The sequence below is a fragment of the Dermochelys coriacea genome, chromosome 1 (assembly GCF_009764565.3).
Source record: "Dermochelys coriacea isolate rDerCor1 chromosome 1, rDerCor1.pri.v4, whole genome shotgun sequence".
In the NCBI taxonomy this organism is placed as follows: Eukaryota; Metazoa; Chordata; order Testudines; family Dermochelyidae; genus Dermochelys; species Dermochelys coriacea.
In genome coordinates this window covers 280,350,795-280,373,981 of record NC_050068.2, presented here as the reverse complement: position 1 = coordinate 280,373,981, position 23,187 = coordinate 280,350,795, and the positions used below count along the sequence as shown (strand labels likewise).

At 39.7% G+C, this 23,187-nt stretch overlaps 1 protein-coding gene across 1 annotated transcript in view; it reads left to right on the top strand.

The window, feature by feature from the left end:
• The window catches only part of OTOGL (otogelin like), a 136,919-nt gene that overhangs the window by 6,872 nt on the left and 106,860 nt on the right, over positions 1-23,187 (top strand). The window contains 11 exon segments of the mRNA XM_043507385.1: positions 584-705; positions 2,607-2,632; positions 2,635-2,811; positions 6,084-6,211; positions 8,137-8,243; positions 10,489-10,595; positions 12,698-12,823; positions 14,991-15,099; positions 15,367-15,413; positions 17,317-17,462; positions 18,158-18,281. Of these exon segments, the coding sequence (XP_043363320.1) occupies positions 584-705; positions 2,607-2,632; positions 2,635-2,811; positions 6,084-6,211; positions 8,137-8,243; positions 10,489-10,595; positions 12,698-12,823; positions 14,991-15,099; positions 15,367-15,413; positions 17,317-17,462; positions 18,158-18,281 (1,219 nt within the window).

The following is a 23,187-nucleotide window of genomic DNA, read 5'->3' as shown; positions in this document are numbered from 1 at the left end:
AGAATCAATACTTGGATGGAACACCTCCAACCCCCCTCCCCCCGCACACACACACACTTTCTGCAGGAAGGCATGCTGATGATTCAGTAGATGCTAGTCTTTTTAGTAGGTCAATATTGAGAGTGCCCATACAGTGCTGGGGCTATTGTGTTGCTGGCGGTCTCATCTTTCAGAGGATACATACCTTTGGGCAGTAAAGACCCACTTGCACTTTTCATAAGATATGTACTAAACCCATAACTAGGTAATTATATTCCGCCTAAATTAAATTCTCTGCTGGGTAAAATATTCCAGTTCTTTTTTCTGTCTTAAGCTACTGTGCAATGATGCCGGGTGCTGTTAAACAGTTACTGGGTTTCATAGCAGCGGAGGGCAAAGTGGTCTTCTAACCATGTATATACCTGTATTTGTGAGCCCTTGTATTGTTTAAATATTTATTTCTAAAGTTCTTTGGGATCCTTCAGTGAGAGGTATGTAGATATGTAAAAGATTATATGTGTAAATTTATTAAGAGCTGTATGTAAATATTGAACAGAAAACCACATTTGGTGTTCATGCATCTGTGTGTTTTTCTCCTCTCAAGGTTCATAACAGTCCCCAGTGTGATGGTTCGGTGTATTCTTGTCTGCGGTCAATCAGCTTATTTTTTGCAAGCCAGGAAGAAATAGTTATTGTGGGACAAGAAGTAAAAAAAGAAGCTATCAGGTAAATGAACTGATTGTTTTTGGAACATCTTACCACAGAAATGAAGTATTGGCATTAGGAAGTTATGATTCTTTCACCAAATCTAGCAGTACTACATAGTTAGCCCCAGTGATCTACACCTGGTTCTGAGTGCCCCAGTTAGCCTAGCTGAGATGCGAACAGCCACACTGCAAAGGTTCTGTTTGAGGTATTGTGTCCTCATTGGTGCTTCATTCACCATTGTATGTCACTATGACTTCTGGGAGGCATATCCCATGGTTCTTTGTGCTGCAGCTACACTCTGAATTTTTCCCTAATGAATTGTGGGAGAACTTTGTCTGTCCTTCTGAGTGCAGAGGGAGGAATTGTGGGAAGGCACTCAAGTGATTTAGCCTGCGTCCTCACCGCAAAGTGGGCTAGTTACCAGCCTGAGTGAAAGTGGAGCCTACGCTCTAATCTATACCCACAGCCACGCCAGCTAGCCTGGTTTGAAAGTACCACTATAAACTCAGGGGAGAGGTTTTTGTGTGTGCATGGGATAAGGACTAGGGGCAATACCAGGTAAGAGTTTGGAAAAACTCTGCGGTGAAGACATACCCTCAGAGGTCATATGGTAAGACACAGAGGTTAATAATTATAAGTAAAATTCAGGTTTGATTAAAGGAACTTAACTCTATTGAAATGTTTAGCAATTTGTTCACGCCACCTGTCTGAGTTAGCCTATTAATTTTGCTATTTTCAGTGGTCGGCCTCTACAAGGCATCTGATTTCTGATTCTTCACATGTCTGTCCCTTGACTGAAAGTGTTTTTCTACACTGGGAAAATGCGTGGTGTTATAATGTTAACAATTGGATTTCTTTTTTAAAATGGTGTTAGCTAGTCTTGGTTAAACCTTGGTCAACCCTGATATTATTTAAAACATGAGAGTCAGTCACTGTCCAGGCTGAGTGCATTGCCCCATTGTAGAGAAGTCCAAATTGAGTTCATCAGGGTCCTTAAGTTCCTTATGCATTACCATTTTGAGACCCAAAATAGTGTTTGAGATACGCCAGACCCTGAACTCTATCTGGTTTATCCTTCTTTGTTTCAGATATAAGGGTGAGTAGATCTGGTGTTCTCACATCTGAGTTGCTACACCTGGTAGCTACAAGGATATTGCCATTAATCCCAAAAGCAGCAACCTTTGAAGACAGTGATTCTGCAATACTAGAGTCTGGTGGAAATCCAAACATAGCTGTCCCCATTAACTGGACAGAGCTACAGCCATGTTGGAGGATATACTGTACATGGCTAATAATATTTTCTGTGCTATTTAATCTTTGGTTTGAATTGCAAGGGTCTTATTCTACACATGTTCAATGTACAGAATATTATTGGCTTCAAAGGGAGTTGTCTGTATTTAAAACTTGAAGGATATGGCTCCAAATTGCCCTGTCATTTACTAATATTTTTAAAAGTTTTTGGGCACATCTACCTGTTGCTTCTTCTGTTTACAAATGAATTAAAAGTGCAGTTAGACTCTAAAAAGGAACTGTATAAATGACTTAATGGGTCCCATGCTTAATGTCTCTGTCAATGACTCCATGTCAAAACTATTCAGTTTACAAGTAAAAAGATGTCTTTCCTAACACAGCAGTGCTGCAAATGCACTGTGGGATTTGAAAATCAAGATGAGTTCTTTCTGGTTTACGCATCAATTCTGTATTGATTGTGTTTGTGCCAGAAAATAATCCATTTCACTGAAATGATTGTGCAAAGTAAGAGGAGTGACAGATATTGAAAACGTATTTTTGACAGAAAAGTAAACAGACCTTGAGGACACACGGGGAAGAGATCTGATGAGTTAGGTGACATTTTATGTAGTCTTCCTCTAGTTCTAGCCTCACTTGTCATGTTTAAAATGGGTTATTCTGTTTTCCAGATTGACATTGCCTCAGACAATTGGAAATGTTTCATTGAGAGGCTGGCAGACTATATTCTGGTGAAAACTACCTTTGGTTTTTCTCTTGCTTGGGATGGAAGCACTGGCATTTATATTAAACTGACAGAAGAACATAAAGGGAAACCTTGTGGCCTGTGTGGAAATTATAATGACAATAAATCTGATGATCTGATAATACAAAATAGTAAGTGAAGAGATCCTTTGTAAAAACAGATTCTGTGGTCCTGTTGTCTTATAAATATGAGGATATTTATTTTTTCCCCATTGCTAGACTTTTATTATATACTTTGCTGTGGGGCAGATGGTACATTTTAAGAAGATGAATAATCCAATGGCATCACTGTAGTCCATCTGAGAGAGCGAGGTTGTGCTGTTGATTTCAGCAATGGTGCCAGAGCTGGAGGAAGTTAAAAGAGCTTTTCTCCTCAACTGAATGGTATTTCTCTAGGCAACACTTTATTGTCCATTGTCTACTGTAGATAATATTTTATGCACACCCAAGTGAAAAGATTTCTATGCTACCTTTGTTTTAGAGCAGACACCAGCTCGCAGCTGGTGAAACAAGAGGAGGAAGGTTAGGAACATGAGAGGAGCAGTTTCTCCCAAACAATCCCTGATATAAGTAAAAGTAATAATGGTATTTAACCACTACAGCAAACTACAGGGAGAGTTTAGTTTCTCACATTGGCTATTTTTTTAAATCACAAGTTTTATCTCAATATTACCCTGATTTTTCTCCCTCTTTCCACATCTCTCTTGGGTGATAGCCAGGTACTATTTATTGTGCCAGGAAAGTGAGAAGCAGTTTGCTGTGTTTATGTGTGTGTGCATAGCCTTGATTTTCTGCCCAGTAGAAACTGATTGTATCCCCTCCTCAGTGTATGTATCAGCCTCCAGTTATTCAGTGACATGGTACTGTTTGTTCCGTTCAAGAAATTTGACGTCTGCATACCAAAGCATCGTACATTATCTGGCCAGTTAAAACTAATGATTTTTTAAGAAAATCATTGATTCACACAGAGTTAAAAATATAATTTCAATGTCTCTTTAGTTTATATTATAAACACTGCTTTCTGTCTCCACTTTCAGCATTGCACGTTACTAATGGCACTATAGTCTGGCATCTGTAATGGCAGAATTCCTGTCTTTTAGAAGTCAGAGAGTTATGGATCACATTAAAAATTAAACCTGAACTGAATTTATAACACTGCACCATGACACTGTGTGTGCAAATGAGAAGCAATCTGTTGTGATATTTTTCACAAGAATAAGATGTGATGGGTCCATAATACTTATAAATTGCAACTCTGTCTAAATGTTTCCAACTCTCATCAATCCTTTATGGTATTTCCATACACCAGCAGTGTAAGGTGAACTGTTCTTTGTAGTATGAAGACTGATTACTCTCATTGGCCCCAGCTACACTACAGATAGAACCAAATCTGGGGATCTGTTGTCAACATGACTGTCCTCCAATATGACAATGCAGTTCAGAATTGTAGGGTATCTGAAAGTGGACTGAAGTCTTGGACACAGTTGCAATGAGGTCCCTGCCTCGGTTATGGCTATAGAGTTGCTGGGGCATTAGACATACCTCACCATCTACCAAAGTAGTAGTAGAAAATAAATTTAAGTATTCAACATTTCTAATGATAGTAAAATAAACTGCTAAATGCAGTGAGACAAATGGAAAAATGGGACAATGCTACAATCCTAAAACTGTTCAAGATACAAAAATGAATCCAGATGGGGATTCCCCAAACAAAAAAATGAGAGAAAGTGAAAGGCACGCTACAGAATCTGAATACTTAAAAATAGTAGCAGAATCTTATTTTGTTTTTGTTTGTTTTTCTTAATGGCTACTTTAAACACCATCTCTTTGTTGTTACTGGGTTTTTTTGTTTTTGTTTTGTTTTTGTTTTACTTTATATGACACCTCCCTCATTTTGATAGATCTGCCCAGAGGAGGACAATTCTATTTAACAGCAACTTTTGAAGTTTCAAAATTTGTTTTTGTTCATCACTGGAACAAAAGCAAAACCTTTGGAATGTTGAATATAAAACAGAATTTGTCAGAATGTCTTTTTTTGGTGTATAACCCTGGGCTGTTTAATTCAGGAAGGTTTTCTAGGTACAGAGCTTGTGCAGGAGGTGGAAGTGGGAGAGGAAGTAAAGAGATTGACACTCAGAGATTGGATCTCTTCTGACCATAGAGCTAGAGACTCATTCTATAGCCTGAGTCAGAGGGCACTGGCCTGGCATGTAGGAGACCTATGTTTATGCCCCTGCTTTGCCTCAATCAGATTCTCCCACATCCCAGGCCATTGCCGAGACCCCAGGCTATATAGATTGTGAGTGTCTCTCTCTCTGGTTGGAAGTGACCAGAGAGCCTCAGTGATCCAAGAAACCTTGGTGATGAAAACTTTGTCAAAATCAATATGTCTCCACAAAACCTTTCTGCTTTGCTAAAACAGCATATTTTGACACAATTTAATTTTGTCAAAAATGTTCTGACCTGCTCTAAATTTTGACTTAGGGACTTTAATCCAATATCTTCTGTGTCCTGAGCTCGTTTAATCTGGAGGCAATGTATGCAGACTTTGATAAAGGGAATTGTAGATGCATCTCATTTTAGTACCCTGGCTTCTGACCTATTGATTGGTATTGGTATCAACTGCTGCTGTGTCCCACAAGATAGAGGATATGCACCTGTTTCAGTCTTTTTGCACATTTAAGAACTTGAAGTAAATGTGGTATGTAGTGCTTAGAGCAGGACAACGGGAATCAGAAAACCTGGGGTCTCTTCCCTCTGACCTTGACTTGTTGCTTGGCCTTGGGCATCTGTTTCCTTACCTGTGGAATGCTGTTCTATTATATACTGGTTCTTATGTCTTCCTCTTCACCATAGTCTCTGATGCCTTCCAGCAGTGCTTTAAGTGATGTGACTAGCTTCTGTCACATGTGGTTTGTTCTTTCTCTCATCTTCTCTCAAAGGAGGAGTTGTGTATGTAGTGCAATGTTTTTTGTTTTGGTAGGATTTTTTTTTGAGGGGCTGGGTGAGGGACAGGAGAGATTATTATACCCACTTTTCCCAAAATATATAGAGAGATCCTTAAATAAAATGTATTAAAGAAGTGCCAAAAACAAACAAATCCTCATAGTAAGAAATCTGCCTTTGACTCCTTATGAAGTTACCACAACCATATTTCCTGAAAAACTAGTCATTTCCTGTTAATTTATTTTAGAATTTAAAAATGGCATAAAAGGTGAACTGAAATTTAAAATAATTTTGTAAAGATCCCAAACTAATAATTGAATATATTTTATAGTAAGTACATTTAAATTGTTCGGAAAATAATTCTAATGTTTCATTCGAGAGGTTCCTCGGCTTTTGTGTTGACAGAAAAACCTTTGTTCATGTGGAAAATGATTCTGTTCAATGTTTTTCTGAAGTAGGTGAATATACAGAAGATATTGCTGTATTTGCAAACAGTTGGTCTGTACAAACCCCAGATGATGCAATTTGTGAGACTACTGCCTCAGATTTTTCTAGTCCATGCTCGACTGACACAGAGTCCTCTGAGGTAAGTTGGTCAGTGTACATTTTCATATTGGATGCGTTATAGTGATTCACCTTCTCTAGCCTGTTTTATCAATTTCCATTAACAATCATTTTATAATAAAGTGCCCAGCCCTTCCCAAACCAAAATACTTATGGCTCTGCACAGACCTGAAATTCAACACAATCGAAAAAATCATGAATGATTGACTTAAAATTAGATAAAATATTTTAAAAGGCAGATGTTGTGGCACCCATTTAATAAATCATATTTTCTAACCAGTTATATAGGTGCATAAGAAATGAAATATAGTCATCTGCATGTTCTTTAATATTATACATGAAAAGAAAAGGAGTACTTGTGGCACCTTAGAGAATAACAAATTTATTAGAGCATAAGTTTTCATGAGCTACAGCTCACTTCATCGGATGCATACAATGGAAAATATAGTGGGAAGATTTTATATACACAGAGAACATGAAACAATGGGTGTTACCATACACACTGTAACAAGAGTGACCAGGAAAGGTGAGCTATTACCAGCAGGAGAGCGGGCAGGGGGAGGGGGACACGACGGGACCTTTTGTAGTGATAATCAAGGTGCGCCATTTCCAGCACTTTACAAGAACAGTAGGAGGGGAAATAGTTTTACTTTCTGTAATGACACATCCACTTCCAGTCTTTATTCAAGACTAAGTTAATTGTATCCAGTTTGCAAATTAATTCCAATTCAGCAGTCTCTCCTTGGAGTCTGTTTTTGAAGTTTTTTTTTTTTTTTTAAGAATTGCCACTTTTAGGTCTGTAATCAAGTGACCAGAGAGATTGAAGTGTTCTCCGACTGGTTTTTGAATGTTATAATTCTTGACTTCTGATTTGTGTCCATTTATTCTTTTACGTAAAGTGCTGGAAATGGCCCACCTTGATTATCACTACAAAAGCATCCCCTCCTTTTCCCCCTCCCCCCACTCTCCTGCTGGTAATAGCTCACCTTTCCTGGTCACTCTTGTTACAGTCTATATGGTAACACCCATTGTTTCATGTTCTCTGTGTATATAAAATCTCCCCACTATATTTTCCACTGTATGCATTCGATCAAGTGAGCTGCAGCTCATGAAAGCTTATGCTCCAATAAATTTGTTAGCCTCTAAGGTGCCACAAGTACTCCTTTTCCTTTTACGGATACAGACTAACATGGATCCTACTCTGAAACCTGATAATACATGAGACTCTTTAGACTCCTAAAGGACTTTCACACAAAGTGCCTGATACTGATCTCACACTGGTGAAGATCAGGATTAACTCTGCTGTTGTCAATGGAACTACAGCAGTGTTAGAGAACATGAGGGAGAACAACATAAATAAGATCAGAATCAGGAAAAATATAGTGAGTATATCAAGCATGTAGAGAAGAGATTGGTCCAAAGCAAAACACTGGCTCTAAACACTGAAACATTGGGAATGAGAAGATTTAGATCAGGCCTGTCCTTAATGTAGCAACCTTTCATAAGAATTTTTGAAGAACAGTATATGATGAAATTAAAAGAACAATGGATTACATGGATCTGCCACTGGTCTACTTACAGGGTTATTCACTGCCACATTGCACTGTGGGTTTAATTCCCAGCCCTGATGCCTTACTCCTTTATTATCTGAGGAATTTAAAGTACTGCAGGGGAAACATGCTCAGCTCGTGGGTGGAAGAGGATGCTTTTTGTCACTTTGGCCAGGTTAGCTGTAGCATTGAGGAAATATAGAAGAAATTCAGTCCATCAAAACTGGTCTGGGACGAATAGGGACTGTGATATAATAGGAGAAAATGGGGGCATCTTCTCATTCTAAAAGGGATGTAATGGACACCCAGTTGGAGAAACAAAAGTAAAAAGAATAATATTTGTATCATGAAGTATATGATTGCTGTTATTTAACTGATTTTTTTAAAAAATGCACAGGCCATATTCTTCAAATGCCAAATACTCCTACAGTTTCCTTTTCTCAGCTGTCATGAAAGCATAGACCCTTATTCGTATATTTCTAGCTGCATGAATGACCTTTGCAGGTAAGAAGGATGGTGTTCTTTAAATATTTATTTTCATTCTTTGGAATATTAAACAATAGCCAGACTGGTTTTAGATAGTTTTTCAGTACAGTTTTATTTCAGTAAAGTAATTTCCTCTCCACATTCTCCCAATCTCATCTCCCAGTGTCTCTCTGTTTAATCCCAATAGTTGCTATAATCTTAATAAACAGTGAGTCAAATTCAAACCTGGCATAAGATGTTGCTACTCTCATAGACAACAATGAGTGTTGCACCCTCTAATGCTAGGGATAAATTCAATCCATTATTTCTCCCTTAATTTCAGAGTCTCAACCCTGGAACAGCTCCTTCACTGTGCTTTTTTTTTTTTTTTTTTTAAGTCTTGTTTGCTAATACCATCTGCATTTCCAACAGTGCTTGTTTCTGTTAGACCTTGTGAGATGATTTAAATTAGAAGTGATTCTCCCCTCATGTGTACGGAAATGGAATAACTGACAAAGCAATATACCTCGGCTTTTTCAATAACAATGATATTACTAGCAAATAATCTTAGTGACATCGCTATCCATGTTATTTGTTGATATCTTTTACTACTTTTCCGAAGTGCATGTCATCAGTTATTTACTTTCTGCTTTTCTATTTATTTATTTAAATGGGGTACAGAAGGAGATCAGTGCAATGAATTGAAGGAACTCTTGCTTCCCTTATACTTCAATATGTAACAAATGACTGGTTTTTGATTTTCTCTTTTGCTTTACCATGGAGATAACAAGATACAGGTTTACTAGAGTCATAGAGTTTAAAACCAGAAGGGACCACTCAATCATCTAATCTGACCTCCTGTAGACCACTGGCCACCAAAACACCTGCACACTAAACCCAACAACTGAAATTAGACTGAAGTAGACGCAGGAGACTAGACTATTCTGTGTTACACACAGACAATAGGAAATAGCAAAGGTGCACCAGTGCCTGGGGCCCCCCGCAATGGCAGGGAAACGATTAGGCAAGAGAGATCTTGGGTCTAAAAATGTTTTCACTGAAGCCAGTGGAAAAACTCCCATTGACTTCAATGGGAGCAGAAGTCAGGCAGGATCTGAATTTTATTTGTAATGCCTATTTACATTTCAGTGACTTATTGCACCTTCTCTTTTTTGCAATGGAGAACAATGGAAAGCAAGCTTTCAGGATGGCATTGAGTTAATAAGATAATAGCAGGAGGCTTGATTAAAAAAAAACCACATTCACACGTGTGATGTGAATGGTGTGAATATTCAAAACTTTGAGTAAAGTTTCTGTGTCTCAGGATCTCATTAATATAGGCTTATGTTGCTTTTAAAAGGGAACTCTCATCTTGCAGGTTAGTATCAGTTTAAGAAGTTCCTTCTGGCGCCGTAGTTTATATGCCAAGTCACTCTATTAAGACTCATTTAATTGGATTAGATGAGGCAAGCTGGAGAGAGACCAATCACTGTGGAGTTTTGGAATGGTGACTTTGTAATAGGTATCTTGAAAGCACCAAAACACACACACAATGCAATATAGTCTTAAAACAACTAATTTTGTAAGCTTAATCTTGTTGTGCTGAAAGACAAATAAACCCCCAGACTATATATTATAACCTTGCCTATCCCATAGATGTCTTGTTATGACAAGTCTATTTTGTTACAAAGTCCTTCACAGTGAACATCCGTTAACTTCTCACTTTAAGAAAAACAGTAACTGTCTAATCTATTTCTGACTCTTGTCCCTGGAATATCTGAGCACAACCCAAATATTAATGAATGTATCCTTTGAGCAACCTGATGAGGGATGGAATATTATCCCCATTTTGAAGATAGAGAAGTGTGGTACAGAGAGTGACTTTGACCCAGGTCACACAAAACGTCTGTGACAAAGCCAGGAGTAAGACCCAGATTTCCAGAATTGCAGGCCATTGCCTTCATCACATGATGACCCTTTCTTTCCCAAATTGTTTCTGTTAATGAGCATTGCTAATCTTTTGTAATAAATGTTACTTATTCTTTGTTGTAATATTAAAATAAAGCAAAAATCTTTTGTCAGGTCAAATGGTAAAAAATGCAAAAGCATAATCAGTATCTCTAGTTTCTTTTTTAAGTGATGCTATTTAAAGTCTCAAAAATCGTAACCCCTTTAAACTGTGCAAGGCCAACTCTGTGGAGAGTTCTGCAATGTCACATAGCAAATATTTATATGAGTATTAAATTTAGGATTTAGCGATCACATGATTATTTTACTGCTTCAGAGTGGATGATGATGAAACTTACTGCCGAACAGTGACAGAATATGCTAGAGCATGCTCACATGCAGGCTACCCTGTGCGGGAATGGAGGGAGGATTTTCCTGCCTGTAGTAAGTATCAACTTTTTTTATATTTATAATGTTTTGTTAATTTTTCCAAATACACCAAAATAGCAGATTCAACATAATACACAAAGTAAGTAAAGAGAATTAGGATAAAAGGAGGGATGGGGAAGAGATCTATCTATCTTCAGGGTCAACCTTAATCAGGGACCTCTAACATGCCCAAATTGCTTTGAATTTTTCAGAATGCCAGTTGTTTGTTAGCTGCGAGGCCAGCCTTATCACTGAGCCAGGCACCGACGTTTGGTAGGGATAGACTGTTCCATTTTTGCAGGATTAATTATTTTAGTAACCAAAGCTGCATATTGGAGCCATGCCACTAGGTAACTTCCAGGTATCAGGAATATATCCAAGTCCAAAACACGAGGAGGACTCCAACTTAGCGTCCAATATAAAATTGGTCTTTTAACCCACCTCATACTAGAGATCCTTGGTAAAGGAGCACCCCCAAAACATGAAGTAATGCTGTGGATTTTGAACAGCAGTCGGTATATTTCTGAGACCCATTACCATTAGTCTATGTCATAGGTGTAGTTTGACTGCTATGTTTGGGGGAAGCAGGGCAAAGCCATGCACACATGTGCACACTAAAGCCAGTTCCCTTAGCTCACTGGATCCATCTCCCTGCCTGGGGTGGTACCTGGCCTGCTGGTGGTGGTGGGGATGGGACGGGATGGGCTGGCTTAATGGAGGAGCCCCAGCTACTGCTGTCTGCTGTGGGGACCTGAGCATGGGAGCTGCAGCCACTCTGGCACCGGTTGCTGCAGTGATGTGGCAGCTCTGGTGCTTCCCTGCTGGGGCTGCTGTTGCTACTGAGGGGATGCTACATGCTGGCTCCTGCTCCCCCCCACCATTCAGGTATCCCCTTCTATTCCACATTGCACCCCACTTCCCCTCCCAACTGCCCCCTGCCCCATCCCCTCCCCCATCCCTTTCTCTTCCCCTGCCCTATTCCCCACTTCCCCACTGTCTCTTCTCCCCACTGCCTTCCCCTAAGCTTCACCCTACCTCCTTGCACTGCTCCCTTTAGGCACTCACTCTTGTACAGAAAACAGATGGGCACTAGGACCCAGGAGGGCAACATCCAGCTGCCAAGGCTGCAACCTGGAGCAGCTGCTCCCCACCCTGGCCCAGCTGCCCAGATTGCTCTGCTTGACCTACCATTGGGGGAGGCGCAGTGTGGGAAGGACAGAGCCCTGCCACGCTGGAGGCCGAGCAGAGCAAGCCTGGCAGGGCAGCTTGGCACTTGCGGATATTGCGGGGGGAGGGGGGGAGTGGCACATGACCCCATGTGCCCCCCACCTCACCTTTGTTGGGGGGGGGCAGTGCCCCTCCTGCACCCCTCCAAACTACACCCAGGGTGTGTGAGGGGACCACTATATTTGGAAATGTGTCTTTTGGTGAATAAGCTGTAGTTTCAGGTCTATAGTTGCTTTTTTAATGTTGGGTACAATTGTATTCCATTGAGTTGGAGATAGTTTTGTATCCAATTATTACTAAAGCAGATTTAATATTTTAAAAAATGTTATATTCTAACATATGCAGTGTTGCTTTGACCATGATGGTCCCAGTATATTAGAGAGACAATGTGGGTGAGGTAATATTTTTTACTGGACCAACTTCTGTTGATCAGAGAGACAAGCTTTCAAGCTACACAGAGCTCTGCTTCAGGTCTGGCAAATGTACCCAGAGTATAATAGCTAAATACAAGGTGGAACAGATTGTTTAACATAAGTAGTAAACACATATTTCAGGGGACCATTTAAGGTGAAGTGGCCCATTAAGCACTCTCCAGTCCAAGGGGAAAATAGAAGAGAGACACTGGATTTATGGTTTATACAGCATTCTATAAGCCCCCACTTAATTTCCCTCCCCCCATCATTCCCCTCCCCCTTACGACTGGAGAGGTGTTAAGGGGCTTTTAAAAGTAGATTTATGTTACAATAATTATACCAGAAAAATTGCACAACTATTTATTTGGTGAGATTGTTGTGTTTCAAAAAAAACCCAACAAATTACGGATGAAGGTTTCCTAACTTATAAAGGAAGCATAATGCACTAATGTCCCATGTAACTTGTACATGTTTTAGCTGAAAAGTGTGAAGACAGTTTTGTCCATCGGGATTGCATTAGTTGCTGCCCCCCAACCTGCACGTTTGAAAAGGATTGTCTTGGCAGCAACCTCCATTGCTTAGATGGCTGTTACTGTCCAGATGGTAAGTATCTAATATTGTCACATGACACATTACCATTAAACTAATGCCTCACAACACAACTATAGTGTCATAGACTGCATGCTTAAAATTAAAAATCAGAAAAAAAATTATATTTTACAAACATAAGCTTCTATTTTGGTTTTTAATATATCCATACTTTCTTTCCTCCTGCTAATGTTTTATGCATTGGTTGAATTATTATATTTTTCTGAAAGATCATTCAAAATACAGTGCAACTATGAATCAGACCATATCAGTTAAAACTTGGGTGATCTCTTGGGTGAGCTATACAAATAAAAAAGTTACATGAGTTTTAACTAGCGTATCTGAATTTTTCCTAATTGTTTTGAGTTTTTTAAATAGTACAGATATTTTATGCTGCGTTCAGGAAGATTATCCTCCTTAAAGCTAGACTCAACAAAAGACACGATGTGGGACTGTTGGGAACTGCCCTGCCATGGCAAGGCTGTGGACTATGTGACCCTCACCAGTCTTCCATTTCAAACTTGTATGGTTCTATGGGATCATTGCGGGTATTGTACATGCACATTCAGGGTGAAATTCAAGCTGTTTCAAAAGACCTGCTCAACCACAAAGCCCCCCTGGTAAGCCCCTTTAAACCAGTAAATGGTGCATCTTGCTTTGGGATGAATTTAATTCAGTGCTTAATTTATAATGAAAGAGGTGCTGGGGCTCAAGCAATTAGGTGCTGGGGCTCAAACAATTTTTTTACATTTCTAACTGATGCAGCAAGCCCTGAGGTGCCAGAGCTTTGAACTGCCATGCTTAGAAGTGTCAGGACTCATCCCTGGCACAAATTAAATGCTGATTTCACCCTTTCACTGAATTGAACTTTTACGCTGCAGAGTGACCAGTGAAGCACAAGGATGGCCCAGCAGTTGAGGCACTGGTCTGGTATGTGGGAGATTCAGGTTCAATTCCCTGCTGTACAATGGACATCCTGTGTGACCTCGGACGAGTCACTTAGGGCAGGTCTACACTACAGGGTTAAGTTGACCTAAGTTACGCAACTCCAGCTACATGAATAACATAGCTGGAGTCAATTTAGCTTAGGTTGACTTATTGCAGTGTCTATACCACGCTGGGTTGATGGGAGAAACTCTCCTGTCAACTTACCTTACGCTTCTCGTTCTGGTGGAGTACTGGAGTTGCTGGGAGAGTGATCAGCAGTCGATTTAGCAGGTCTTCACTAGGTGACCCCCTGCGTAACCCAGCATCGATCCATGGTAAGTGTAGACATGCCCTTAGTCTCACTGTAGCTCAGTTAGGGTGGCAACTCGCGCATTCCAGTACATCCAGGAACAGCATGGTCCTGCCACCTTTTTGATTCTGTCCCCACTGGTATGCTGTGCATGTGAGGTCACACCATGTAGAGCAGTGGTTCTCAATCTTTTTCTTTCTGAGCCCCCCCCCACCGCATGCTATAAAAACTTCACAGTCTACCTGTGTCACAACAACCGTTTTTCTGCATATCCAGGAGATTAAAAGACAGGGCTGGTTCTAAGGGGTAGCAAGCAGGGCAATTGCCCAGGGTCCCAGGGGCCCTGCAAAGTTAAGTTGCTCGGGCTTCAACCCCAGGCAGCAGGGCTTGACTTCAGCTTTCTGCCCTGGGCCCCTGTGAGTCTAATGCTGGCCCTGCTCTCTGGTTTATTTTGACGGAGCCCTTGAAATCTGCTTGCAGCCCCCTAGCGGGCCCTGAACCTCTGGTTGAGAACCACTGATGTAGAGGACACCATTTTAAAGGGTGAGCCACCCTGCCCCCACTGGCGCAACTGTGCATGCATGGTCATGGTGGGGTGGGGATAGGGATGGTGTGGCACACTCTTCAAAATGGCACCCTGCATCCATGATACCAGATAAAATTACATCTGGTTTTGTCTCAGTACTGGATAGGGGACAAACCATTTAGAATCTGGACTGTCTGACTTAAAACTGGGTGAATGGCCTGCTTTGCTCAGTTCCCCATCTGTACAATGGGGGTCATGGAGAGGAGACGGGCACTGCTGGGATAAAATCACCCACTGAAATATCATGAAAATGGTGTCCCTATGACCAAGTGAATATACGGAGTGAGCAGCAGAGCCCCAATATTCCTATCTTGTTTTCAGTCTTTTATTTTATTATTATTTTTTTTAAACAAAAATAGGTCTCGTTATGAACAATGGAACTTGTATCTCTGTGTCAAATTGTCCTTGTATTTATCACGGGAAAGCCTTCTCTGTAGGCTCAAAAATTGAACAAGAATGCAGTCACTGGTATGTAACCTCTAATCCACAATTTCCATTTTCATTTATCTGCTTGCCTATATTTAATTCATTGTACAATGTTTACCAAGTTACATTACATTTTTCAAGGCTATTCTATACCTGTATCTACAATCTGTGTTCTGTATCTAACTAGAATACAGAGAAAATGTATCCTAAATGAAGTATGAATTTGTGACAAGTCTTAAGACTTAGAAAATCGATTTTTTTTTAAAAACCTGAACAAAAAGCATGTTCTGTGTTTTGTGCTTTATTTAGTACTTGTACTGGTGGCATTTGGAACTGCACTGAACATGACTGTCCAGGTAACTGCATTTTAATGATTCCTATCACCAGTATAAGGATCACCAGCAATCTGGGGCTCATAGTGGATCACAAGCTAAACATGAGTCAACAGTGTAACACTGTTGCAAAAAAAAAGCAAACAGCATTCTGGGTTGTATCAGCAGGAGTGTTGTAATCAAGACATGAGAAGTAGTTCTTCCACTTTACTCCGCACTGATAAGGCCTCAACTGGCGTACTGTGTCCAGTTTTGGGTGCCGCATTTCAGGAAAGATGTGGACAAATTGGAGAGAGTCCAGATAAGAGCAACAAAAATGATTAAAGGTCTAGAAAACATGACCTATGAGGGAAGACTGAAATAATTGGGTTTGTTTAGTCTGGAGAAGAGAAGACTGAGAGGGGACATAACAGTTTTCAAGTACATAAAAGGTTGTTACAAGGAGGAGCGAGAAAAAGTGTTCTCCTTAACCTCTGAGGATAGGACAAGAAGCAATGGGCTTAAATTGCAGCAAGGGCAGGTTTAGGTTGGAAACTGAAAAAACTTCCCAACTGTCAGGGTGGTTAAGTGCTGGAATAAATTGCCTAGAAAGGTTGTGGAATCTCCATCTTTGGGGATTTTTAAGAGCAGGTTAGACAAACACATGCCAGGGATGGTCTAGATAATACTTAGTCCTGCTATGAATGCAGAGGAATGTATTAGATGACCTCTTGAGGTCCTTTCCAGTCATACGATTCTGTACTAAATAAGTGGCCCAGAAGCTGCAAAAGATAACAGAAACAGATGTGCTTTAGGGATTTGGGAGGATAATAAGCAAACAGGAGAGAGTAAAGAAATGGATGCAGAGAGCAGTGATTAGACTGCTGGTGTACTGATTATCTGACCATATCATTTAACTGCTACTTTATGCTTCCCAATCTTTTTGTTGTATCCACCTGTTGTCTCTTGTCTTAGACTTCATGTTCTTTAGGGCAGGCATCATCTCTCTATTGTGCTTGTACAGTGCCTAGCACAATGGGTCCTTGATTGCAGCATCTAGATATTATTATAATACAAACAGTGATAAGAGCACATCATCCTGGTGCTTAGCTTAATCTGCATAGAGCAACAGGTTAATTTTAAGATAGGCCTCATTTTTAAGGCCTCCATTGCTTTGGACAAAGTTATTCAACACCAATTCAATAACTTCTGTACCATAGGGATCAAGATCTCCCTTGACATTTACATTTCATAGAAATGATAAGACTCAAAATCAGGAGGTCAAATTCATGAAAGTGGGGACAGAGCTTTCCAGGCAACTGTCTCTAGACTATGGAGCTCCCGGTGGAAGGTTAAGAATGACTTCCTACCTAACCTCCTTCAGAATGCAATGCATGACTTATTGCCTTTTAAGTTATCCTTCCCACAACAGCAACAATTAAGAAACGGAAAATAAAAGGGAGAAGCATGCTCTCTCTGTCTCTGTCACTGTTTGTCTCTCTCTCTGACATGCAGAGAAAAGAGGAGGAAAAGTATTCCAGGAACCTCATAGAAGGTGGAGTGGGAGGGGGAGGAGGGAAGAGGGAGTGCGGAATACAGTCTTCTTGTTGGGCTTTGTCTTGCATTAATTCTTCTTATTTTGAAGGGGGAGGGCACTCAGATACTGTAGTGACGAGTGCCTGATTAGAACCTAGGGATGCTGCACGTGTAAAACTGCATTTGATGAGGTGGTTTCTGATGGAAATGTAAGATGTGATACTTCGCATGCATTAAATGTGGCACCAAACATCATGATAGCTAGATAGATTTAAACTAGGCTGGATAATGTGCTTGAGAATTTATGGTAGGGAAATGTTCCTGCATTGCCTCTTTTCCATCTCTGACTCTATGATATGATATATGTGCAAATGAACGTTCCTATTTATTGAATGTTATTCTTTCTCTCAAGCTGAGTGCACCATCGTAGGTGATTCTCACTTCACAACGTTTGATGGTCGTCATTATACCTTTCTTGGGATTTGTCAGTACATTCTGGTAAAAGGCACTGGGAAAGACAAATTCACAATCACTTTACAGAAAACTCCATGTGGTCAGGTAAGGTCACACTTGAATTTGAGATGATAAATGGATAAATACAAATTTCAGGTAATCTTACATAGCCAGCCAAAGTAAATTAACCAGGCACGCTTTGTAGTAATAATGTCAGAAATAAAATTAAAACAGTTTTTCTGCTTTTTACATTGAGGAGCTAAATATAGTTTAACCATGATCAGTGTTTTATTTCAATTACTGCTGTTGGCCTTTGTAAAAATTAATTGCTGCCTTTCTGGGATTAAGTCAACAGATCTTTTCATTCATGCATGATTACACAGGTATCTACATATTTGGTTACAGCCTGAGCAGGTGTCTTAGACAGAAAAACAGTCTTACTGACAGGACTGATAGGTTTAATATACTGCCAGATAGGTAAGAGAGATTTCTTAGCAGCCTGAGACACTTAGTGATTATTTTATAGGATATCACTTTCCTTGGAACAGTATAGTTAAAAAATCCACAAAAATATTAAAACATTAACTGCCATCAATATCAGTTTGTGGCTGAAGAGTTCAGGATATGTTATTGGTCGGAGTTAAGAGCAACCTTAACTTTTCATTTAATTCTTTTTGAAAAAGTAAAAAACTTGACATTATTTTAACATACTTTTGGATGAACAAACTGAAATTTAATTCAGTGTTAGTAAAACACTCTTTGTATCTTTCTGTCTGTTGATAAAATTCATTTTCACTCAGAATCTCGACCATGCCTGCATCCAGTCTGTAACAGTAGTTCTTGAAGATGATATGAGTAAACAAGTGACTCTTACTAGGGATGGTGAAGTTCAATTTGGCCCTAGCCAGGGTTTTAACTTCAATGGTAAGAAAAACATGGATTAGAGTTCACATTCTTGCCTTCATATTTTCTAATGCTTTTTATTATACTTTTGTACAAGTAAATAATTCCTTGGGAGACCCAAACCATGAAAGGTGCTAACTTGTCTTGATCGTCTTGATGCTAAAGGGATGGTCCTTCTTAATTAAAGTTTCTTGGAACATGTTGCAAGCCAAAATGCAAATGAGGCACAATTTGGTTTAACGGCATCTGCATAGGTTTGAGAGCTAAGAATGCATGAGTCTTGACTCTGATACTAATTTGCTGTGTGACATTGGGAAAGTTAGTTCACCTTTCTGTCTCAATTTCCCCACTTTTAATACTGTGAAATAATATTTACCTGCCTCAGAGAGTTGTTATGAGGATTAACTAGTGAGATTCTAGTGTCTCGGAAGTTAAGGTTGAAGCTAATATCTGATTATGTCCACTTCTCAGACAAACTTGTTAAGATGTTAGTGAATATGTATAAATAAGTTAGTTGGCTTGGGAGGAAACCCCTCAGCAGAATATTTTAATTATCAAAGACAAATATATGAGGCAAGGAATTCAAAAGTTAAGATGATGCTTTAAAAAACCCCACCCGAAAACATTAAAGCGTAAGCACAAGAAAGTTTGGCAATGTAGTTAAGAAGCTCTACCTTTTTAGCCTCACTATCTTATGGAACATCCTTGTAAGGTACATATTTGTCTATGACAAATATCTTGGTATTACAGCTAGGACATGTTATTAAACCCTGGATGTTTTGGTTATCAGCTAGGAACATTTTAGAGTCTTATACACTGAAGTGTTTTGTCTGAAGCTGTAGGCATCTTAAATCATTTTCACTGCAGTTATGCAAAATAATGTTATGTAAATTAGCTGCAAAGGTATACTGGGTTTAAGATGTTTGCAACTGCAGGGAGCCCAACCACTATGGATAATAATTAGATACAATGATTGTAAAATTTCCATTGCCCACTATAGGGGTTTTATTAGGAAGGTGGACTGGGTCTTGGATCGGGCTTTTGTTTGTATATGAAATATAGTAATAATAATAATTAATAATAAAGTTATTGGGTAGCATATTCTGTATAAAGACTGCAATGCACCTTACAAACCTCTGTTAATTAATCTCACAACACCCCTGTGAATCAAGGAAGTTGTACTATTCCCATTTTGCAGATGAGAAAACTGAGGTACAGAGATTGAATGATTTGTCCAAAGTTGCACAGGGAGTCTTTGGCAGATACTGAAATAGATCCATATTCTCCCTTAACTCTGTCCTCAGTGGAACTGTTGCTCTTCTCACATGATGATGTTGTTGCTATCGTGTCAAAGAAGAGAGAATGGTCTCTGGTCTAGTAGCTGACATGTACAGGAAGGTGATGCATACATTTTTATGCTGATTATGGTACACTGTAGTTGTGGCATTGGGTTCATTTGGTCAGTGTTGAAGATGGTTGTCACAGGGTTTGGGGGTGCAATTCAAACCAGTTAGGGGTTGTGTCACCATGTGCTCTGCAGCCCTGGGTGCTGTAATACTGTAATATTGTTTACAATCGGTTGATTCAATTGCTTATCACTTAAGGTTCAGGCCCCCTGTCTTTATATCCCAGATAAAGTTTTTCTTTTCATAGATTCATAGATACTAAGGTCAGAAGGGACCATTCTGATCATCTAGTCCGACCTCCTGCACAACGCAGGCCACAGAATCTCACCCACCCACTCCTATGAAAAACCTCACCTACGTCTGAGCTATTGAAGTCCTCAAATCGTGGTTTAAAGACTTCAAGGAGCAGAGAAGCCTCCCTCAAGTGACCCATGCCCCATGCTACAGAGGAAGGCGAAAAATCTCCAGGGACTCTCCAATCTGCCCTGGAGGAAAATTCCTTCCCGACCCCAAATATGGCGATCAGCTAAACTCTGAGCATATGGGCAAGATTCACCAGCCAGATACTACAGAAAATTCTTTCCTGGGTAACTCAGATCCCATCCATCTAATATCCCATCTCAGGGGATTAGTCCTATATACCCTGAATATTTAAAGATCAATTACTTACCAAAATCACATTATCCCATCATACCATCTCCTCCATAAGCTTATCGAGTAGAATCTTAAAACCAGATAGATGTTTTGCCCCCACTGCTTCCCTTGGAAGGCTATTCCAAAACTTCACTCCTCTGATGGTTAGAAACCTTCATCTAATTTCAAGTCTAAACTTCCTGGTGGCCAGTTTATACCCATTTGTTCTTGTGTCCACATTGGTGCTGAGCTGAAATAATTCCTCTCCCTCTCCTGTATTTATCCCTCTGATATATTTATAGAGAGCAATCATATCTCCCCTCAACCTTCTTTTAGTTAGGCTAAACAAGCCAAGCTCCTTAAGTCTCCTTTCATAAGACAAGTTTTCCATTCCTTGGATCATCCTAGTAGCCCTTCTCTGTACCTGCTCCAGTTTGAATTCATCCTTTTTAAACATGGGAGACCAGAACTGCACACAGTATTCTAGGTGAGGTCTCACCAGTGCCTTGTATAATGGTACTAAAACCTCCTTATCCCTACTGGAAATGCCTCTCCTGATGCATCCCAAAACCTCATTAGCTTTTTTCACAGCCATATCACATTGGCAGCTCATAGTCATCCTATGATCAACCAATACTCCAAGGTCCTTCTCCTCTTCTGTTACTTCTAATTGATGCATCCCCAACTTATAACTAAAATTCTTGTTATTAATCATTAAATGCATAACCTTACACTTCTCACTATTAAATTTCATCCTATTACTATTACTCCAGTTTACAAGGTCATCCAGATCCTCCTGTATATATCCCGATCCTTCTCTGAATTGGCAATACCTCCCAGCTTTGTATCATCTGAAACTTTATTAGCACACTCCCACTTTTTGTGTCAAGGTCAGTAATAAAAAGATTAAAAATGATTGGTCCCAAAACCGATCCCTGAGGAACTCCACTGGTAACCTCCCTCCAACCTGACAGTTCGCCTTTCAGTAGGACCCGTTGCAGTCTCCCCTTTAATCAATTCCTTATCCACCTTTTGATTGATCCCCATCTTCTCCAATTTAACTAATAATTCCCAATGTGGCACGGTATCAAATGCCTTACTGAAATCTAGGTAAATTAGATCCACTGCATTGCCTTTATCTTAAAAATCTGTTACTTTTTCAAAAAAGGAGATCAGGTTGGTTTGGCACGATCTACCTTTTGTAAAACCATGTTGTATTTTGTCCCATTTACCATTGACTTCAATGTCCTTAACTAATTTCTCCTTCAAAAATTTTTCCAGGACCTTGCATACTACAGATGTCAAACTAATTGGCCTGTAGTTACCCAGATCACTTTTTTTCCCTTTCTTAAAAATAGGAAATATATTAGCAATTCTCCAATCATTCGGTACAACTCCTGAGTTTACAGATTCATTAAAAATTTTTGCTAATGGGCTTGCAATTTCAGGGGCCAATTCCTTTAATATTCTTGGATGAAGATTATCTGGGCCCCCCGATTTAGTCCCATTAAGCTGTTTGAGTTTCGCTTCTACCTCAGTTATGGTAATATCTACCTCCATATCCTCATTCCCATTTGTCATGCTACCATTATCCCTAAGATCCTCTTTAGCCTTATTAAAGACTGAGGCAAAGTATTTGTTTAGATATTGGGCCATGCCTAGATTATCTTTAACCTCCACTCCATCCTCAATGTTTAGCGGCCCCACTTCTTCTTTCTTAGTTTTCTTCTTATTTTACTTATTTTACTGTTGGTTTTAATTCCCTTTGCAAGGTCCAACTCCACTAGAGTTAGCCTGTCTCACTTTATCCCTACATGTTCTGACCTCAATTAGGTAGCTTTCCTTGCTGATCCCTCCCATCTTCCACTCCCTGTATGCTTTCTGCTTCTTCTTAATCACCTCTCTAAGATACTTGCTCATCCAGCTTGGTCTACAACTCCTTCCTATGAATTTTTTCCCCTTTCTTGGGATACAGGCTTCCGATAGCTTCTGCAGCTTTGATTTAAAGTAATCCCAGGCCTCCTCTACCTTTAGATCCATAAATTCTTCAGTCCAATCTACTTCCCTAACTAATTTCCTTAATTTTTGAAAGACAGCCCTTTTGAAATCAAAAACTCTAATTGCAGATTTATTTTTGTTAATCCTTCCATTCAGTTTGAACTGAATTAGCTCATGATCACTTGAGCCAAGATTGTCCCCTACAACCATTTCTTCTATGAGGTCCTCGCTACTCATCAAAATTAAATCTAAAATGGCATCCCCTCTAGTCGGTTCAGCAACTACTTGATGAAGGAATCCAGCTATCGCATCTAGGAAAATCTGAGCCCTATTATTATTACTAGCACTGGTCCTCCAGTCTATATCTGGGAAGTTAAAGTCTCCCATGATCACGCAGTTTCCATTAGTATTTACTTTATTAAAAACATTAAAAAGGGCTCTATCCATATCCAAATTAGATCCCGGAGGTCTATAACACACCCCAAGCACTATCGTAGGAGAGGCTTTACTAGTTATCTTCCCCAGTGTAATTTTTGCCCAGACGGACTCTGTCTTATCCATTGCATCGCTTCCTATTTCTTTACATTCTACCTCATCATTGATATACAATGCTACTCCACCACCTTTACCTTTATTTCTGTCTTTCCTAAACAGCACATACCCTTCAATACCTGTAGTCCAGTCATGACTACTATTCTGCCATGTTTCTGTTATCCCTATAATATCTGGTTTCACTTCCTGCCCCAGTAGCTCTAGTTCCTCCATTTTGTTACCTAGGCTCCTCGCATTGGTGTACAAACATCTTAATTTTTGCTGTTTGGCCTCGCTCACATATTGTACCCTATTAGGCACAGTCATTCTACAGCCAGTATAACCTATTAGACTAGTAT